Here is a 22454-nt window from a genome sequence, read left to right as displayed (position 1 = left end):
AAAACATAAAAATGCTGAAATATATTGGGCGTGACACCTTCCCCTTTTCGATTTTATAGTAAATAGAACTATAAAATTTACCCAAAGGAACAGTCAAATCATTACATTAAATAAGTTTTCAAAGGGCAAGAAGGTCCAGGGTTTGATGCCCGGCCTGCGGTCTTTCTGCATGGAGTTTGCATGTTCTCCCTGTGCATGCGTGGGTTCTCTCCGGGTACTCTGGCTTCCTCCCACAGTCCAAAAACATGACTGTCAGGTAAATTGGTCCCTCTAAATTCTCCCTAGGTGTGAGTGTGTGTGCATGGTTGTGTGTCCTGTCTGTCTTTGTGTTGCCCTGCGACAGACTGGCGACCTGTCCAGGGTGACCCCACCTCTGGCCCGGAACGTAGCTGGAGAAGCACCAGCAACCCTCCCGGCCCCACTAGGGACAAGGGTGTTAGAAAATGGATGGATGGATGGAAGTGACATAAAGGAGTGACATAAAGCCCATTCCTGAACTCATACAGTTTCATTAAAATATGACTTTTCTAGTTTATTTTGTAGAAATATTCTTGCCTTTTTTAATTGGATAAATATATTTTTGCTTTTAACTTAATTATTTGGCCCGCAAGTCGAAAGTTGTGGCTATGAAAGCATCAGCCAACCAAGCCGAGCTTTTAGGAGTCAGAACTATTAAAAATATGAAAGAACCTGCAGAATAAAATGCAGAAAATCTAAAGTTCAGACCTGAAAAAAGAAATCTTTATCGGTGCATCTCCATTTTAAACTTTTTGTAAACAGATTTTTTTCCCTTCAGCCATAAAAGTCCAGTTGATTGTAGCAGATTTTTTTAAACAGCAGGCAGGGTTTGCTTTCTCTTTCATTTCTTTATCTTCACCCTATTACACTCGTTCTTATGGGAGTCCTTAAATTCCTCTTAAAGTCCGTCTAGTTTGGTTTCTGAAAGGATTTCTCCTCATTCCTTTGTTCCTGAGTTTGTGGGGTTATCAAGCAGGCGCGTTTCCTGAAAAGGACGAATGACGCACATCATCTTTCTTCATACTTTTTTTTTCTTTTTTGGTCCACAGCAGAAAAACTGAACAAAAAAAATGTGCACATTGGAATTCCTTCAGACTTTTTCAGCTCATATTTTGTGCTTCCTTCCGTCTTCAATCTGAGATCCTCTTTCCTCTGTGCAATTTAGAGATCTGGAGAAGTTAAGGGAAACTGTTTCCATCCGCCTTGATTCATTGTTGGGCCTCTAAGAGAAAGAGAGCAAAGGAAAATATCTTAAACATTTAAGTCATCCTACAGTGAGCCAGCACTCGGCCTGTCTTCATACCTATTGTAAGCACTATGAAGATGATTACAACCACACCCGTCAGCATCGCCAGAACACTGAGCAGCATTGATCGACGCCCATACTTTCTTGCTCCCTCGATATCTCCCGTGTGGAGAACTGACCTCGACTGATGGGAAAGAAAAATTCACCAAGCATTAATTATTTAAATGCGTTGCTGGAGGAGAACCACCTGTGGTGCCAAAAAACTAGAATAAACTAGAAGAAAGTCGTTAAAGGATTGCAAACACTCACCACATTCGCGTACCACAAGGCGCAGACATTGAACGGCACTCCAGGGCAGAAGCAGGACACCACGGCCAGCCAGAGGTAACTGGGCGGCTCGGATCCCGGTGGAACCGGGGAGGAGAGCTGGCCCAGGCTGAGCCGGGAAGTAGATCTGGGTGGGGCCGTCAGCTGCCCGATGGATCCCGACTTCAGCGGGGACCGGCGTCCGTTCTGCTCCGCGTCCAGGGAGCGGACGCTGCCTCTGGTGTTCAGAGGGAAGGAGTCGGAGGGTTTGAGGTTGCTCTCTCCGGTCGGCTCGGCGGGGGTTTTGTTCAGCAGCTTCTCGGTGTCCTGGAAGTCGGTTAAGTTGGAGACTTCCCTCTCGCCCAGGCCACTCTTCTCGAAAGCGGCATCAGTGTTGATAGCCATCACCGAGCGGTAGGATGGAGGTCCCAGTAAGTCTTCCCTCAGTTGTTCTCCTTGGGGGGTCATCACATTAAAGCGTTCAAATTCAGAGAGCGGCCTATTTAATAAACCGTCTAACTCCATCCAGATTCCTTATTGATGAACGCGATGTTATTGACGTCTCTGTCCCTCTGGCGTTTAGTTGCCGGTGACGCACGCCTCGCGTTTTACCCCCACCCTCTGGTGTTAGCTTTGTGAGGTATTACAGCATCCATTCCTCTCATCCTCGGCGCATCACCAGCGCAGGAGCCCTAAGCACCAGGCGAGGCATGGGAATGGCAAAAAAAGCGATTAAACCTCCTTTAAAGTGAACGCGCGCGGTGCGTAAAAGCATTCCATTTACGCGCGGCGGCAGCAGCCAGATCAGCAGCCAGGACGCGGCCAAGTGCGTGTAATGGAGAAAGGAAAGAGAGCGGACGCGGAATCACAAACCTTTCAGTATATTTACGATCTGCTGACTGAGAAACTACTGCGAAGTTTGGCCTTATTGAGGTTTTTAAGTGGAGGAACCTCAGATGACCTGTGAAAATCTTTGGTTTTATGAGTTCAATAAAGCCTTTGCTAAATGTTTATAGCATTCTTGTTTTTAAAAGCATGAGCTATGTATTTCGGTAGGGACCAGTCTGTTCTATTTAATATATTTACACCTGAAATGTGACAAAAGTGGAGCAGCTGCTCCATTGTTTCTTAAAATTGGGGTTGCAAACTCAGGTTTTTGCTCCCCGATTTTTCTTTTCCTTTTACCAAAAAAAAAAAAAAAAAACATTCCCTATCGACCAGAAAAAATTAAATATTCTTAATTTGTATTTTCTTTTTTGTTTTTTTTATAAATAATTTTAAAAGTTTCGTCTCAACCTTAACATCTGACGCTAACCTCCAACTTAGCACAAAAAAGTCGCTTCATCTCCAGTGTCATTGTACCTTTATCAGACAGTAAGGGTTCTTAAAATCCTCCTTCTTTTACCAATGGTGACATTTGAACTTAAAATGGCATTAAAATGAAAATTGCTGCAGAAGGTTGTACCTGAGGAATAATTTGAAGAGAGGTTCAGGTGCAGAAACTAACTTTTTTTCTCAAGGTTGCAGCAAGATGATGCATATCTTCTACAAGTCAGCCTCAAGTGGAGGCTGCAATTTCTTCGGCCACCATCTGTTAGGGTGGCAGCATCAGGGCCAGGGTGTCAAAATGGCCGCGAAAGACGGCTGGTTCTGTTCTGGGGAGGCTGGAGAACATTACTGAGCAAAGAAGATCCTTTAAAAAGTCCAGAAAAATCTGATCATCCTCTTTATGAGTCTGTTTTGCCACACCGAAATGTCTTCGGTCAGATGCTTATTCAGAGTCACCGTAATACAGTCTGCTACAGGAGGGCCTTCCTACCCACACACATCACATCAATCAATCAATCAATCAATCAATCAAATTTTATTTGTATAGCACATTTCAGCAGCAAGACATTTCAAAGTGCTTTACATCATTACAAACACAGAAACACAATGCAATATAGAATCAATAATCAAAACAAAGCATTAAGTCAAGTTACATCAATAAATTTGTAATTGATTACATTTCAAATACAAATCTAAACAGGTGGGTTTTTAGTCGAGATTTAAAGGAAGTCAGTGTTTCAGCTGTTTTACAGTTTTCTGGAAGTTTGTTCCAAATTTGTGGTGCATAGATGCTGAAAGCTGCTTCTCCTCGTTTGGTTCTGGTTCTGGGGATGCAGAGCAGAACCAGAACCAGAAGACCTGAGAGGTCTGGAAGGTTGATACAATAAAAGCATATCTTTAATGTATTGTGGTGCTAAGCCGTTCAGTGATTTATAAACTAACAACAGTATTTTAAAGTCTATTCTTTGAGCTACAGGGAGCCAGTGGAGGGACTTTAAAACTGGTGTTATGTGCTCTATCTTCCTGGTTTTAGTGAGAACGCGAGCAGCAGCATTCTGGATCAGCTGCAGCTGTTTGATTGATTTGTTGGACAGACCTGTGAAGACGCTGTTGCAATAATCAATACGACTGAAGATGAATGCATGGATGAGTTTCTCTAGATCTGGCTGAGACATTAGTCCTTTAATCCTGGAAATGTTCTTCAGGTGATAGAAGGCCGACTTTGTGACTGTCTTTATGTGGCTCTGGAGGTTCAGGTCAGAGTCCATCACTACTCCCAGGTTTCGGGCCTGATCATGTTGTATTCTTATAAATATTTATATCAATTTAGTTTAGAATGTACTCGAGTTAGTTTAAAACCAAAATCTGTAATTATTTTTTACATTTTGAAATGTTTAGATTACTTTGGTAAAGTTTAGACCCTCCTGTGATTTAAGTGATTACGAGCACCGGCGGGGCGGTGGAGGTTGTTTTGTTCGTGTGATGACGGGAAGTTTTGGTAAAAATTATCTTTTTTTGACCACTTTTAGAACTTGTAACATCAGATTAAGTAAAGTTTTGTTTCCATCTAAGTTGTAAGGTATTGTTTCGTCCATTTTTTTTGTTGCAAGAAATAAACTGCATATGTATATAGGCTACCTATATATTTTCCAAACACTCCAGTTGGAAATGTGTTGAAGTACCAAGTCACCTGCTGCCAGCCACGGTCTTTCTCGGACAGTTTTATTTTTGGACATTAGAGGTCCGCGACACGTCAGAATGGACAATTATCTACAAAATGCGCCAGGATTTCCCCAGAAAACCGGGTTTATCGGCGGGAAGCGGCTGAACATCGTGAGCAGGTGAGGACAAGCATCTGCACACCGACATGCAAACTTTACCTGACTGCTCAACTTTATGCATCAGAAGATGCATAAAGTTGACTCACAATATCTTCTAATATTGTGAGTTATAATTTAAGAATCCGTGAATTTGAGACGAAATGCCTAATTTTCCGTAATTGTTTTTATTTGATTGCAGTTTATTATTACTACACCTTCCATAGGGGAGACGGGAGGATTTAATTTTAGAAGAAATTTGGTTTAATTTAGCTTCATTATTTGTGATTAACTGTTTGAGTTTGACCGATTCAGCGTCTCGTTCCGGAGTGGACGGTGATGCTTCAACTAGGACATTTGTCTTTTCCTCATCACCGTGATCCTGAAGATGGAGAGCAGCACCACAAACTGTTCATTCACAATTCATTCAATATAGTGATAGAGTGCGTACAGAATGAACACCATGTTAAAACATCAACAGGTTGCTATAAAATTTTATTTATTAAACATTTTGCAACCAAAAAAGAAAAACTGAATTTCTGACACACAGTATAAAATTAATTGGTTGTTTATTAGAAAGTAACTGATTAATAAATGATAAAGTTGTATTTAATTCCACATCCACCAGTAAATGTAACAAAATGCTTCCAAAATGAACTAGAAATATATTTACTATTTAAAGTTTAAGACAGCCTCGTTTGAGTAGCTAATTCTGTAACCATTTATTAAACTGTAATATTGAACTACTTTTTCATTTTATTTAAATTAGCTTTATGTATCAGGCATATTAAATATGTGCTGCAGTTTCACTGAGGGTAGATGCAGAATGACAAAAGTTTTTATTTCCACATATTTGAACACAAACCTGAATTATAAGAATATCTTCAGTAAAACTAGTTTGACAAACTCAAATGTCTTGTATTTTGATTTATGCTCTTGCATGCATAAGATACCAACTTTGAATAGAGGTCTGGTGAGAAGAATAACTACAAATGTGTCGGTGTTGCTTAGTTTCAGATTAAGAAAATCTCACAGGACTGTAATTATTCTAATTTAGCAATCAGTGTCACAAATGAGATAATTATGTCTTGTTTTGTTTAACTTAAAAACTAACTGAATATTATGTATAATTGAGCAAATGTGGGTCTTACACATGCATCAAATTCTTCCAATTAATCATTGAAGTTTAAAATGATTAAATATTCAACCTAAAAGATGCAAAACAGAAACTACTTTCATACTTTTAAGTCTCACTAAACTCAATTTTAATTCAGTGAGAATTTACCTCCTCAACATTTCGTCCATCTGTTTGCTTTTGCACCACCTGGTGGCGAGTTTCAGGAAGCACACCAAGCCCAGGCCGTTCAAGGCGCTCACAAGTTTATGCTGGTCAGTAAAAACACAGAAATGTTTAAAAATAATTTATTTATTCGTTTTTAACAACAAACTCCTACAGGTCATGTTTACACCTCGGTGATATATTTTTAATTAGTCTGCATATTTTATTCAAATGTCTTCATCTTAAATTTACTAAAACCCAGGAATATTTAAGCTAAATTCTTAAAATCACTTTTCTCCTCAGTAATAAATCCCAGCACCTCTCCATGTTTGTCCTGTGACTTCACAAATGAACGTGCTGCGGAGGAATTTGATGAAAAGCCGAAGACGCCTTCAGGCATTGAAAAACAGACGTTATGCAAGTTTTTTACCCCTTTCTTTTCCTCTGGAGTATATGTAACAGCAACTGAACCGAGGCCACACTTATAGAGTCTTAAAACTTGATGGAGAGCATTCAAGGAAGCAGGAAACAAGAGTTTTCAGTTTTTAAATCAATACCTGTGAGGTTTTATTTTCAGTTTTTGGACATGAGATCGATCGCTGCTGTGGGGTTTTACTGCCTTCACTCTGAAGCGTACTATGAGACTTCAGAAGGGAACATTTTGTTCTTTATTGTAAGGCGGAAAAATCCCATCACTCTCAACATCCATGCAGGAACACAAGATTTTACCACAAAAACTAATTAATAGGTTAACACAAAATACAACTGATTCAAATCGTAAAATAAATATCCAGTTTACTGAACTGCTTTCCCAGCAGCGTCCATCTTCTTCTTCTTGAGTCATGCAGGGCAGGGCTGACCAGAGCAGTTCTTCAGCTGGCAGCTTTAGCATGCATACAGGAACATAAAGCTTGCCAGTGAAGAACTGCTGTGAGTTAGCCGTCAGCAGAACATGTCGCGCAGTGACGCACTTTCTCCTTAACGTCACAAACTGCAACTCCGTCTCCTTCCTTCGTCTGATTTTGGTTTATCCCTGCAGACAGAGAACAACAGACTGTCAAACTTCCTCTATAAAGTTTCTCCACATGAAGCGTAGGCACGAGGTGGCCTGCAGCCAGTCACACGTACGGTTAGTGGGCGCAGAGAGAGAGAGTGTGTGTGTGTGTGTGTGTGTGTGTGTGTGTGTGTGTGTGTGTGTGTGTGTGAGTGCGATCAGCTGTGATTAAGTGGCTAAAACTAGATGACATGTAGGAACGCCTGAGGAGATGCACACACACAAGATCATGCGTCAGAGTACTAGCAGCGGCCGCTCGGTTCTGTCTGTGCATGTTCTGCTGGGCCACCGGCGAAATTCTTGGATGTTCTTTTAGTTATTTAAAAATCACAGACGGCCTCTCAAAGAAACAGTCAGTTACTGTGGTTACGGGACGAGCGAGAGGAGCGGACAGTCTGTGCATGAGATTGCAGACGCTGGAATCATTTCAGAAGTGCAAAGAGCTTTTTGTGAAGTATTAAAGGATCTTCAGGGTGTTTGGGAGAATAATCATGTAGTTAAATATGATATACAAACTTTAAATTGGGTTTAATCTGCACTGAACTTCAATGTTCACAAATTTAAATTCAAGTTTTATCTTAGAGAAAAAGAACATTAATTCCTCCTCCAGTGATATAAATCTAAGTAGACTCCTTTTTCTTTTTGAAAACTAAAATATAAAGTACTTGGTCAGCATTAAAAATATTTTTTAGCCTTCCTACCTTAAGAGGTGATGTCACACTGGGTGTGTGTGAGAAGGTGGTTTATTGATATTTTACAAGTCAAAATAGAGTGATAAAGTTGACTTGTTTCAGTGATTATCATGGTTAGCAATGCTAGCATGAAAAAAACCCAACATCCTCTGTGTGACTTAATGTGGAAACTTATCATAACAGAGATTTTCAAACATGTACAGAGTAGCTTTGCTCACAGGAATCAGCCTTCCTGTTATCTGCGAAAATGTCTTTCTGTCTCACACCCTGAATGAACAGCAGACATGTGTCGACATGATTTAGTGTTTACAGTTCTTTTAAATAGCTTCTTCGACTTCACGCTTCACTGACCTTCTCTCGATAACTGCCTTCTCACCGAAGAGCGTTGCAGTCACTCTTTGGATCTTTATAGTGCAGCCAAAAAACAAACATTTAATTTTTGTGATTTTCTTTCCCCATTCTAAACTGAGTCAGCTAACTCACTCTTTGGTTACCTAGCAACTCACTCACTCTAGTCTTTGGTTACCTAGCAACAACATGTTGAGTAACATGCGCAGCAGCAGTTTAAGGTTTCGCCACTGAGCCTCATAACCACTTAAAACTAAACAACGGCGTCTAGTAAAAACTGGATACAACAGGAAAGATTAGGCCACCAGTTTGGTAATATTTAAGGTATTTAAAACAAAAATTAATCAATAATTATCGATTTCAACTGATATAAAACACTTATTGTGATACGTTTTTCAGCCATATTGTCCGGCTCGACTCACAAGAGACAAATCAGGCTGTTTGGAAATATTGCTGGTTGAAAAACACTCAGTTGATCTGTCAAAAGGTAAAGGAGGTAAATACGACGATTATCTGAAAATTGTGGTATTTGCTGAAAAACGTATCACAGTATATGTGTCATATATCGGTTGATATTGATAATTACTGATTAGATTAGATTGCCATTGTACAGCAAGCAGTACAATGAAATTAATAGCACAGCTTTTCTTAGGGCATTTATGAACAAACAGTCAAAAAAAAAAGCATGTTTTGGTTAGTTTTTTAAAATTATTTTAAATTCATAAAATCCTGCCGAACAGTTGGCATGACATTTAGTTTTTTACTTTTAAGCAGTTATGAGGCACACTGGCGAAACCTGAAACTGCTGCTGTGCGAGTTACCCAAGAGATTGTTGCTAGGTAACCAAAGAATAACTGAGTTGCTAGGTAACCAAAGAGTGAGTGCGTTAGTTGCTTTCACTTTTTTTCCTCTATTGTTCTAATTCTCAGTTGTGGCTGAACCTTCTTCCTTTAACCCTAAAACAGTAAAAACTAAAATATGTCACTAAAACTGACTAATAGCTGTTCAGTAAATGACAGTCTGAGCAAGTCGGTGCTTCTCCTGCCTGCAGAAAACCTAATCTTGAGTAGATCTGGAGGCGAGAAGGATGTGCTCACGTGAGGCAGACGAGCAGCAGTACGTACTGTACGTTCCTGCAGGTTGGAGAACCATAATAACCACAAATATTTTTGGAGTATTTGCTGGAGGTGGGTTAACAATCAATACAACTAAATTGCTGCAAAACAAGTGGCTCACCTAAATTATCTGAAAGAGAGTTCTTTTGACCATGAAACTAAGAATCCCGTGTTGTGAAGAGAAAGAAGCCTCCTGACTGACTTATTATCAATGTCTGTTTTTTTCCTGAATGTGGCGAGTCAGCAGATTTGGCCGCTGCCTGTGCTGGCTTGCAGCTGAATGCGCTTCGAAATACCAATCTCCAAACAACATCTGAAGACAAGTCATCAACTGCACAAACTGATTTATGTTTCTGTGCCAATCAAGTCAAGTTCTCATATTATCAGGAATAAATGAAACCAGCAATATTCTTTATTTTAGATTTCTCCAGTCAAAGATAATGGCAGCCCACTGGAGCTTTTCTTTCCATTCATAGCATTAAATAGTGATTGGCAGCACATTTTGATCAGTCGTCTCTTAACTGTCCTCATTCTAACTTTAGAAATATAAAATCAGCTACAATTAGGTTAATTTCATTCATTATTGACATTGGATTTATCCAATAGCGCAACCGTTTGATGAAATATGCAGACCGCACAACTTACAAAAAGATTTCGTTTTGTTTTTAAAAATGGCGGCCAACAGAGACCCAGTTAGAAACATGTAAAGGTTTGTGATGCACCAATTAAATGGTAAATTATCAAAATCTGACATGTTCATGAAATTGTTTTCTAGTTTTCTTTGCATCTGCTGTTAATTCAGGGTTCAAGTGAGATTAGATCTTAGTAGATAACAGAGCGTAGCAAAGTTGTTCTGTACAGGAAAATCTGGAAATTGATTACAAAATTCGGATTGGTTCATCTTTAGCTTGATAAATATAACCATATTTATGTAATATCTCTTTTGTTTTCTGTTGGATTCAGAAATAGTCCTTCAAATCAAGGAACCTGTAACACATTTCTGCTTTGGTTTGTAGTCAATACTTTTATAATTAAACGAATCAATATGGGAGGGTTAAAGTTAAACCTGTCACAGTAACAAATTCTGCTGGATGATGAATTGTCCCAGAAGTTATTGCAATTAGCCATAATATTGTTGTTTTGAGATATTTTCAAGTAATATAACGGCAACATATAATATGTAAACAAGACAACAAAATGAATTATGAAGTCTCTCTAACTAAAACTGTCCTTCAGAAAAGGGCAAGTTGAGACTAAAGCACCAGAATAAAGACTTATCGTCCAGTTTTTGGTAGGCAGCGATAAAGGAAGCTTATAAAGAGGAAAGGAGGAAGGAAGGACACAAAGAAGGAAGAAAGTAAGGACACAAAGGGAAAAGAAAGAAAGGATACAACATTTAAGCAACAGGAACAGCAACAAACTGGGAACAACAAACATATTTCCATGTCTTATATTTTCCACATTTATCCAGACATGGAAAACAAAATCAAATTCAGACTTTCTAAGGACTCTGTGAAACATCCCAATGATGCTTTTTAAAGGCAGGAAAGGCTGCGTTAATAAAAAGATGCATATTCAATCTGCTATCCAACAACACAGTAGAAATGTAAAGGAATAATGAGAAAATGAAAAACAGCAGTTCAGTAGATGATCCTGAGCTCAGTTTTCTGAGACGGTCCTCCATCCCTCCTGTCCTGCTTATTGGTGGTACGCCTCAGAGTGGCGTCTTCAGTTTCCTGTCTCCTTTTTTATCCATTTCTGCGTCAGCCATGACCAAGTAATGCCTTTGTCTCAATTGGCCCTGTTTTTGAAGAACAATGTTGTTTACAGGGACTTTATAATTTATTTTATTTGTTGTTTCTGTTTTATTTAGTTCAGATATTTAAAATGTCTTCCAGCTTCAGTGCTAAATAATATTAAATATCATAATATTTAATATTCTGATGTAAAATATTCATCAAAATTTTAATTTTATTATTCCATTACCATCATATTACTTGGAAATGGTCTCAGAACAACATCATTATAGTTTTTCGCAAAAACTTCTGGGACAATTTATCGTCCAGCAAAAGGTGTTGTGGTGACAGGCCTAGTTGTGAGGCGCAGAGGCGAAACCTTAAACTGCTGCTGCGCAAGTTACTCAAACAGGTTGTTGCTAGGTAACCAAAGAATAACTGAGTTGCTAGGTAACTGCAGACTAGTCAGTTAGGTGATTCCACCAAGCTAGCTTTAGCTGACTATGAGAGGTTGAACAGCTGCAGCCTTTCCTCTGCCTACATCCCCCAGAATGCTGTGCGGTTCTGGACCGGAGTTCTGTGAATGTTCTATATATGAGCACAGGAGGACACCCGGCCGGCGCTGACGCTGGACCGGAGCTGCTGCTCCCGAGCCAAGCGTCTGCATGTGACCCACTGGGAATGAGGACGTGTTGACACGCTCGCGCTCTCGCTGGCTTGAGTAAGGTCAGGGATGAGGACATCCAGAGCACGTCCTGAAGGCTGCGGCGGAGCTCCAACTGAATTGCTTATTTGTTCCATAACGTGACCCTCCCTCCCTCCGCAGACAGTGACTATGCACGGGGCCTGACCTTCTGCGGTGCCACTCTTTCCAGTGTCTTCTCTTCTTTTTTTTTTCTTCCTCACTGGCTCGTCTGTCCTCCCCACCTTCTCTCGGTTAGATCAGACTGTCCTGCATTCCTGACATTCCCACTGCGCATGTTAGAAATTCCACCCGGCTGCTGTGGGCTGGAGAAATCTCCTCCACTCCTCCTTTTCCATCCCCTCTCTTCATGCTTCACTCTCAGCGAGCTTGACCGTCCCGTTTCGAGGTGAATAGAGTCACATGACGAGCAGCGTCGAGGGCCTTGAGACGGGCTTTCATGCACAGAGCAACAGTGTGAAGGAGATAACACACACAAAGCCCACCGAGGCCGCGCTGAGAGCAGCAAAAGAGGAAGGCAACACCGAGCAGGATGTCTGCATCAGAGGAAAATAGGAATGATGACGTACAAACACAAAGAGGAAACTACTGACATTAAAGCTCTTGAAACTGGGTTACCACAGAGATAACCCTACAAGGCTAATGAGAGGCGGCAACAAAGAGCCAGCACAGCTAAATGTATTCAAGTGGGTTTACTTTACTTTAAAATGCTATGCAGCTGCTGTAAATCAATGGAGAGAGTAAGCCTGTTGCAATAAATCAGTTAATCATATGGTAAATTTTAAATAAATCAATAATTTACCTTTGTGTAATTTTTCCATTTTCTTTCTCTTTCTACCAAAAACTGGATGACAAAAGTCTTCAGTATGCCGCTTTAGTCTCAAGACAAAAATTCTTTAATTTTCTCCCGATTCTGTTATTTTGGATATTTAGAATATCTTCCAGTTCCAGTTTTGAATGTTAGAATTTAAAGTTTGTGTGTTTTTGCATTATTATGCAATTACCATGGTTGTGTTACTTAATAGCATCATTTATCGCAAAAACTTCTGTGACAATTTATCATCCGACAAAACGCGTTATCGTGACAGGCCTAGTTATGAGGCACAGTGGCAAAACCTTAAACTGCTGCTGTGCAAGTTACTCAACAGGTTGTTGCTAGGTAACCAAAGAATGAGTGAGTTGCTAGGTAACTTAATGAGTGAGTTAGTTAGTTGATTCCACCAACTTTACTTTTGCTAACTGTGAGCAGCTAACGCCTACATCTCCCAGAATCCTTTGCAGTTCTGGATTGAGGTTCAGTGAATATTCTATTAAATTTATTATCTATTCATATAGATCTTGTGACTATAGTGACATAATGTTGTGAAGTGGGAGGGAAATGTAAATAAATATTTCTTTGCAAAATAGGTGAAGAGTTCTGGACTTTGACTAGGCCATTAAAAAACCCTACATTGTAGATCTACTATGTGTTTAGTGTTGTTGTCCAGCTGGAAGGTGAACCTTTACCCCCATCACTTTTGACCAGATTCACTGTCCTTACAGATTAAAGGTATCCCCACAGCATGATGCTGCCACCACCATGTGCTTCCATAGGTTGGGGTAGGGTTAGTATTTTGCATGATCACCATTCACCATGTCTGCAGTCCACTGAAAACAGCACCAATAGTGACTTTTTTCCAACTTTAACGTTCTTGTTGACACTCAGTGCTCTCCATATTTTGTTTGGCAGATGGGCTATAATTTTCCAGTATTTAACTCTGGTCATATCAACAGTCTCCATGATGCTGTTGGTTGAAACAAACCTCTCAGGCCTTTGCAGAATAGATTGCATTAGATTTCTAGTAACGAGCACTGAACACATCTCTTCAAGAATCAGTTTGAATTTTGTGGTTGCAATATAACAAATGCTAAATACCTCTGCAAAGCATCAAGTTGTGATATTGTGAAGTCACACAATAACACAGAGCAACTGTGTTACACCAACCTCACCATGAAGCTGCCACAAGGGAACGCATTAAAAAAAGGAGAACAGATTTTGCATAATGCAGCTGCAGCTCTCTGAATGGAAAAAACTCAGTAATGAAATGTTAAATCCAGGTAGATTCCTCTGGCTTGGGTGTGGCCCGGGCTGAGAGGTTGTTTCACGTCCCAGACTGAAGTTTCTATGACAAACTGATCGTTTCATAGTGAGAACAAGGACAAAGACGGAGAAAGGGCGGAGGCTCACAGAGCAGAGAGATCCTCTTCTTACACTCTGGTGCTCACAGTTTCCAAGACTTTAACCCTGAGATCAAAACAAATAAAAGGTTGTGTGTTGACTACTTGAATGCTGTCCTGAATTAGTGACGCTGCATGATGCCTATAAGCCTGTCCTCGGGCATTCAGTGCCATGTTTTAATTGAACCTACATATGTCCCTTCTTGCCCCATTCTCCCATGACAAGGCACCGCAACATGAATTAAAGGCTGGAACCCAAGTTGAGCAAAATGGCTTCACTTCTGCAAAATGAGAGCAGTAAGGCGGCAGCAGCAGCAGAGGCAGCGAAGGAGGAGGACGTGAAGAAAGACGGCAGGAAGAGCCGCTCTGTGACTGACATCCTGTCGTCTGCATATGATCTTCATTGACAGGGTGGATTATGTCACGCTCCGGACTGCAATGGCACAAATGCAGCTCGTGACACAGTCTACTGCGCATTCCTACCGGCACACTGAACTCTGGCTGCACAATTATGTAACATGCATAACACCAAGCTTTCCTCTACAACCATCTGAACCAGAGGAAAAACCGCCCATACATGAAGGCATTTTTGTCTTCTAAGCGTTTCGGCAGAGCTCCACGATGGACCTGGAGGGTTAAATAAGTGCCCTGCTTTTCAGAACGTACTTCTTGTTCTCATAAACATCCAAATAAACTTGAAGAATTTTCCATCCCTGCCAAATAACTGCTGGTGTCACTGCATTTCTGAGAAATGACTCTGCCTCAGTTATTCAGATTTTCACCTATCGCCTACTTGAGCGCAGGCTTCCTCCTTGGCCTGTCATGAACTCAGCAAATTTTAAAGAAGCTTCAGATGGAGGCCTTTCTTGATGGCTTAGTCCAGGTCTGGAAGAAGAAAGTTAGAACATTTCCAGCTTGCATTATAACATTTGTTCAACATAGACTGCCTGTTTGACTAGCAAGCTTCCTCATCTGAATTCATTTTTACCCATTTTCTGTTACATTTGTGTAGTTATAGGTATTATGTGATGAAAAACACTTAAACTGGCTGAATGTTTTTACTAGAAATTATTAAAATGTGAGTTTACAGCTTATCCGGACTAAATGTGAGATTTCTTGTTAAATCAACGCTCCTCAGAGTCAGAGGGTCTGAAAGGCAGCAGGCCTTCAACCAGAACTCCTAAAACACCCGATCTAAATCCCCATGAAGCTCAGAGTCATGAAAAAAGGCGGAAAAAAGCAACAATCTAGCGTATAGATGTGAAAATCATATGAATAATGCGTTTCCCAGAGAACATTTTAATACAAACTGGGTCATGGAGCCACCACGGGCTAAAGCAGGCTGAAAGAACCGATCAGATTGTGGGAGAGAGAGGCAGCAGCGCCCAGACAGAACGGAATCATCCAGCCCCACCTTCAGCACCAGGCGCCGGGTTGCTGCTCCTGCCCGCTCCCCGGCTCATCCGGAGCGCTCCGCCTCGCCCACTGCTCCCCGCGGAGTCCTTCCTGGAGCTTTTCCAGGGTGTGTCGGTGTCTGTGGATTTCCTTCACCCACACGCTTGCACAGTATTTAAAGGTCTGAGTGGATTTCTGGTATCTGGAGCGTTTTTTATCGTCGGAACCGCGGCGGACGCAGCGCAGGACTTCAGTCCCTCTTCTTTTTCTTTCCCCCGTTTTTTACACAACTCCTGTCTGTCCCAGTCCTCCCTCCCTCTATATCTCACACATATTCACACGCCCAGTCCACACGCACAACCCGGCTTCCCACTCCGATCAGCTGGCAGCGTCATGACGTAGGCATCACGAGAAACGCACGTCAGTGGCGCGCTCACGCAGGACAAGCTGCACGCAATGAGGCAGCAGATTGCAATGTTTCACTTGGAAACATCAGGACAACACAGTGGAAGCATCAGTACTGGAAATGCACACATTGTACATTGTATGTATACATTTATTACAATTTAATTAAGGACAAATTTTTGTTTAAACTTATATTTTAGGGTTTTTGAGCATTTCTGTCCTATTTCTGGTCACACCGCTATGGAGGACCAAAACTAACATAATTAAAAATAAAATCAGAAATATATATATTTTGTTTTTCCTTCTATTTCAGTTTTGGTCCCCCATCATGTCTGAGCGTCCACATGAAAAATAATAAAGTCGGGAATTAAAGCATTATTTTCTAATAAAGTTGCTAAGCTTCAGCTCGCTGATAAACTGCTCGCCATCTTTGTTGATGCCAAGTAGCGTGTAATGCTAACCAGCCAAATGGGCAGAAGCCGAACCCTTATAATGCCGCAACTCTTCATTTGCATAATAAGGCAGAAATGCATAAGGAAAATTAAAAAGAGGAGACAAGGAAATGTAAAAAGAAGAAATGCTTGTATAAGGACAAGGAAAAATAAAGTGTCTCAATCAGATTAGATTGAACTTTGATTAGAGTAATCCAAAACCATCACTGTGTCTTTTTAGCCATTAGCAGGTGGACTTGCTGGCATGAATTGGATCATTTCCCTCTCCATATGTCCTGTGCTGTGGAGCAAAATAGACCAAAATGTTCAACTATTTATCATTTACATGGTAGGTGGTGTTTTTCTTTTAACAATGGATTTCTTCTGTGAAAGCCAGGTTGTTGAGTGATATGTTGATGTCAGATTCTCCTGCCTGAGCGGGTTGTTACTGCAGCTCCTCCAGAGTTACCATCTTGTCGCTTTTCTCATCAGAGATCAGATGTAACCAGCAGAGCTTATTACTGTTGTTCTTTGACAAACCTCGGATAAATCATAGAGAAGGAGTCTGACCTCTGAATGCAGTTGGTGGTCCTGGATTTCAAACACTTGCCACACTTTTCATATTTGGATTTGTGAAATAAAAGTGGTAACCATGCATCAGTTTTCTTCTACTTGTGGCGATAGATATTTCAGGTGCATCACTTTTATTTGAGGTTACAAAAGACTTGATTCTGGGTCTAAGGCAACAGTACAACGACCTTAAGCATACCACCAGAGCCACAATAAAATGGGTCATGAGAACGGCCTGGTCAAAATCCAGACCTAAATTCACTTGGGAATCTGTGGCAAGACTTTGAGGTTTGAAATTCGCAGATGTTCTCCATCCGAACAGCCTGATATACCTCGATCAACTCGGGTAATGCAAGCCACACTTTTCATAATTTTTGAATCCGTATATAAGTCAGCTTGGTGGTGGTCCGTCAAAACAAATACAATAAAGTTTCTGGTTGTAAGGAAAGAAATGAAAAAGTTTAAGTGGAACGAATAGATTTGAAAGGTTTTTGCAAATCTATCAAATGTTTCATATGCAGCCACCTAAATGGTTTCAGGCCATTTCAAACAAGTTAAACACGCCACTGCTTTGTCTTGAGTTGCATGATTTTCCTCTCTGAGTCGCTTTACATCTGAAGTAGAAGTTACTGTAAACAAATATTCAGACTGGTTTTTGTCCACCATTTCATCTGAATGTAAAAACAGATCTGTTGCACAAAATTTTGACTTTCTGACATTTGAAATGAAAGAAAAACATAACTTTGTTTTTATAGCTGTGACATCCAGTTGGCTAAAAATGCAGTGATCACTAAAAGGTGTCATTTCTACTACTGAAGCCAACATCCTTCACATTATGTCTACAGAACTGTATTTATGCACACAAAAAATTCAGACCTTGAACTTTAGTTTACTGTAACCCAGATTGTAAAATACCACATTTGGCAAATCATATTCTAGTTCTATGTTTAGGGAGTGCTAAACTAGCTGCAAATGTCCAATATAAACAATTTATTCTGAAAAATCAGACAGAATCTGACTATAGGTGAAATAGTTTAGCAGGTTCACTCTGCTTGAACCTAGTTTAACCTGTTAACCACCTAGTTTTACCTGGTAGCCAAAATGTTTTGCATAAATCTAATCTTGTTTGTTTGATTGATTGATTTTGAGGTTAAAATGTCCTTTCTTTCTTTTAATGACATTGAGGCACACATGCAGCTCTTATTTGATATTCAAATATTGTATGGCATCATCCGAGCTCCACTGTGTGCGGCTGGTATTCAGTAGTTTGATGGGGAAAGTCGGACATGTTTCCTCTGAATGAGGAATTAGACTGAATGACTGGTTTGAGCCTAAAATAATGTAATGAAAACAATAAAACAAAGTTGCTGTTTGCTACTGCCTCATTCAGTTCTGGGTCAACAAGTAATTTGCTTTATGTCTTAAAACCGATGAGAGAAGATGAAAAGAAAATCAGGGAAAATATCCGAGTCATTTTTAGCTGGTTAGGATGAGTTAGCGTGGCGTGGCCTTCTAGAAAATAAGGCTGCGTTCGTACTGCAGCCGGAAGTAACCCAATTCTGATTTATTTGCCTTAATACATCTGATATTTTCATGACAGTCTGAACAACAGAGATCAGATTTTTTCCGAACGTGTCCCAGACCACTTGGACATCCGATCTGATCTTTTCAAATGTGACTTGAGTCTGTACAGCCAGGTCACATTCATCTGACCTGAATGTTACTGATACTCGACAAACGTCACTATTCTGCATCCTAATACGCGCAAGGGGGAAGAAAAACAACAACCATGGCGGACAATAAATAGGATTAAATTGTTAATGTGTTGGCTTTGGTCAGACAACAACGTCAAAATTGTAAGATGCGCTCCACCGTTAGCATCGACTTTTACTGAGCACTACTGTTTTATGGCGGCTGGTAAAACACTGAGCACGCTCTCTGTGTGACGTTTTTTCGCCCTCCACTGCGCATGCGGGACACATTTAGATCATTTGCAGTTCACACTGGAGATTACGTATATGTTGTGTGAATGACCACTGCAAAAACATCAGATTTCACAAAAAATTAGACTTGGTTCCCTTCAGGCTGCTGTGTCAACGCAGCTTTAATAAAATAAATATATGAGCCAGCTTCTTTGAATAGAAAATGTGCAAATGAAGAAATAGAAAATGTATCCATTTTCTGGCTCCAATGAAAAGCTGTAGATCCTATCTCTATACTTCCTGTGTTATGGAAAGTGAAGGAAATGTTTATTCCGACTTGTCAGTAGGTTTAGTACAAACATGCTGGAAAAGGAACTGACATGTTTTCATTTTGATCCAGCACTAATTGCACCAAAGTTGTTTTTGTGGTGCTATTAACCAGCTGCAGTTGCCCTGTGGAGACATCAGCAGGTTGGGATGAACTTCTTACCCTTTCCAAGCTGACGCATGCTGACACACACATTTTAGGACTGTATGGCCAGTCTTCTTTTTCTGTCTGCTGAGAACCTGGGCTTGTCACTCTGCAGCTGTAAAGTTGCTGCAGTCGAAAAAACTGCTTCCTCACTGTCACCTGACTCAGTGAGCACACGCAGCAAATCATGGTTGGGTTTATGATTGCTTTATTGATCTATTTAACCAAATGCAATCCTACGAAAGTTGGTTTTCTTTGACGATTACACAAATTCTACAATTTCCTGCTTCTTTGTGAGTTTGCAATTTGCATAAAGTTCAACACTTGACCCATGTCAAGCTGTTTCAGGGGAACTGTTAATCGCTTCGCTCATTGCTGGGTCTCAACGTGTCACTTTCACAGACTCGTGAGTCATACACAGTGTCCTTTTGTAGGATTCATGAGGCTTGAGATCATTATGAATCAGTAATTTTCATTATAACACAACATTAGGATGAGTACAGACAACAAATGGGGAACAATATAAATCTTCACCTTATTTTCCTCATATAGAAGCATCAAGATTACAGTTTGTCTTTTATTTGAACTCTTACGCAAATATTTTTGGTAACTAGCACTATAGGAAGATGATAATAAAAGGTGTCAGATAGATTCAGCCCTTGGAATAAGCTGTACTCTACATCTCTATTTTCTACACCACATCTCAGCTTGTAAGATGATCTAATTTCTCTCTGGTTTGGAGGGATAGCAGTAAGGTTAACCCCCTTTCATTTGCTCTGCAAAACACTTGGCCTCACTGAGCTGACATTTATTTATGCAAACTCCTTCTGAATCTAACTTGGCATGCCTTTAAAAGCTGTAAAGCTGTCAACAACTGTGCGGTGAGCACATTCCAGTGCACTTTGATACATCTGGATTTTTGAGTTGACTCACAATGTCTTAAACATTAAACTTCTTACGTTCCATTTAGTTTATGGTCAGATTAGTTGAAACAAACATCTAGTCTGAGAGGAGAGAGTTTAGGTTACCCTAAAATATGTCAGTAGCTATGTTGCTATTGGTTTACACTACTGTAAAACGTTTTCCTACTACTCTCCATGTATGTATTTCTAAATTATTTCTAATTAAATGATGGAGAATGACTTCAGTTCTCTGTGTTTTCTGATTTTAGTTTTATCTTCTTCCTACAACACAGGAATCAGTCGAGATATTGCTACGAATACCTTTTGTTTTAACACAGTTTTATTTACAATAATCATGTCTTTGTCCCAGTTTCTTTCCCAGACAAATCAAAAGTACACTGTTGTGTCTCAGCAATTTTTGTATTTTCTTTCTAAGACTGCACTCACAAATATACTTATTTCCTGCATGATAGCAATGCGCTTCTGTACAATCACACTGATAAAAAGGAACAAGATACAATATGTTTTTAAATGAGGCCTACCTTATTTAAAGATAAACTCACTCCAACGACTTTTCTGGGACGCAAAAAGGTTAAATAATCCACCTCATTTTTGCTAATATTGCTCGCCATCGCTCCTTCTCAGCCTACGCCAAACCACGCCCACACACACTCGAGCTCGAGGCAAGTCCATCCTGATTGGATGAATCCTGTGGCAGCTGGCTGGCTGACCCTGGGCTGACCCTGGGCTGGCTGAGGCTGACCCTGGACTGGCCCTGGGCTGGCCCTGGGCTGACCCTGGGCTGACCCTGGGCTGAACCTGGGCTGACCCTGGGCTGACCCTGGGCTGAACCTGGGCTGACCCTGGGCTGAACCTGGGCTGGCCCTGGACTGGCCCTGGACTGAACCTGGGCTGGCCCTGGACTGGCCCTGGACTGGCCCTGGGCTGACCCTGGGCTGGCCCTGGGCTGACTCTGGGCTGGCCCTAGGCTGACCCTGGGCTGGCCCTGGGCTGGCCCTAGGCTGACCCTGGGCTGAACCTGGGCTGGCCCTGGACTGGCCCTGGACTGAACCTGGGCTGGCCCTGGACTGGCCCTGGACTGGCCCTGGGCTGACCCTGGCCTGAACCTGGGCTGACTGAGGCTGACCCTGGGCTGACCCTGGGCTGACTCTGGGCTGGTCCTGGGCTGAACCTGGGCTGACTGAGGCTGACCCTGGGCTGACCCTGGGCTGACCCTGGACTGGCCCTGGACTGGCCCTGGACTGGCCTTGGGCTGGCCCTGGGCTGACCCTGGGCTGACCCTGGGCTGACCCTAGGATGACCAAAATTAGCCCCAATGAGCCGCAAACCGAGGGGGCGTGGCTAGACGCCTGTCAATCATTCTGAGCCGTGACAGACGTTACGCTGAATGGGGCTGTCAGAAGTTAGCACTTCAAAAAGACCCTGGGATTTTCCCCAGGCGGTTTGACACCAGGTTTGTTGAAAATTTCACAAAATATGATACATTATTTCTAAAATGTATTTATTTTTAGGTATTTAATTTTAAGCTTTTTATTTTCACAACTTTATTGTAAATATCAGGGAGGGCTTAGCCCTACTAGTCCATTTATACCAGCCGTCCCTGCTTGTACTAAATTTAAAGCGCCTTGATGTTTAGATTTGTTGTGAAAATGCTCACAATTAATGAAACAGAATTTGAGGTTGGAGGCAGTGCGTCACAAATAATCTTCCTGAGTGAAACGAGAAACAAAACATGTAATGAAATTTTCACTCAGCGCAACAACCTTCTCATTCACTTGAACTGCTGAAACACATTTGCTTTTTAAAACTGCTTCACTTCTTTGTCTGTATTTCCCCCCATATAAGCAGTTTATCTGAATTTCTGATTCAGATAAATTCAGATAAGCTGTGTCAGTTTTAAGGCGAAAGCCTGAAGGAAAACATTTTGTATCGTGCCTGTATCACAGTGTGAACTTTGTCACTCCAGCATGGATAAATGCTACGTGTCATTTCTGACTCAGCATGATGATTTATCCTCTTTCTTCCTGCAGCTCTGGTGCATTTCAGAAGTGTGGGAAATACATAAGCAGGAAAGACTTGTTTAGGCTCTGACTGAGCTATTTTTGGCAGATACACAAGTGTGAACATAAACTACCACTTCAGTAAAATTTGGTGCGGTTAGCGTGGTTATAGCTCAAAGTGTCAAAGTTTGCTTTCATTATTCAATTAAAGTCCATCTGTTTGTTTCTGTGCACAGAGATGTGAGATCTGTGCCTAAATGAAAACTCTGTGGGACAGGAACAGGATGGAAACTCCCTTTAAAATTCCACATAGAGGAAACTGTGAGGCAAGATATGTGGCATGTTAAAAGGACAGAGTTATATGATCTTACTTTGTTTGTTTTTTTACTTCCCTAAATAGGTATATTCCTGTCAGTCACGTTTTGTTTTTTAAAAAAAAGTCTCTAAAATACATTTTAGATCATATGTTTTAAAAT

At 40.9% G+C, this 22454-nt stretch overlaps 1 protein-coding gene across 1 annotated transcript; it reads right to left on the bottom strand.

Annotated features, from left to right (window-relative positions):
• Window positions 1-390: 390 nt before the first annotated feature.
• LOC102218237 (tumor suppressor candidate 5 homolog) lies at window positions 391-2287 on the bottom strand. The gene is made up of 3 exons (XM_005813287.3): window positions 1574-2287; window positions 1322-1448; window positions 391-1240 (listed from the first exon to the last, which is right to left on the bottom strand). Exons 1-3 carry the CDS (start codon window positions 2093-2095, stop codon window positions 1227-1229), a joined length of 663 nt encoding a protein of 220 aa, XP_005813344.2. The 5' UTR covers window positions 2096-2287; the 3' UTR covers window positions 391-1226.
• Between the last annotated feature and the right edge of the window lie 20167 nt (window positions 2288-22454).

Source organism: Xiphophorus maculatus, chromosome 11 (genome assembly GCF_002775205.1).
Source record: "Xiphophorus maculatus strain JP 163 A chromosome 11, X_maculatus-5.0-male, whole genome shotgun sequence".
Taxonomy (NCBI): Eukaryota; Metazoa; Chordata; class Actinopteri; order Cyprinodontiformes; family Poeciliidae; genus Xiphophorus; species Xiphophorus maculatus.
The sequence above is the reverse complement of the archived record's forward strand: the minus strand, read 5'-3'. Positions and strand labels throughout refer to the sequence as shown.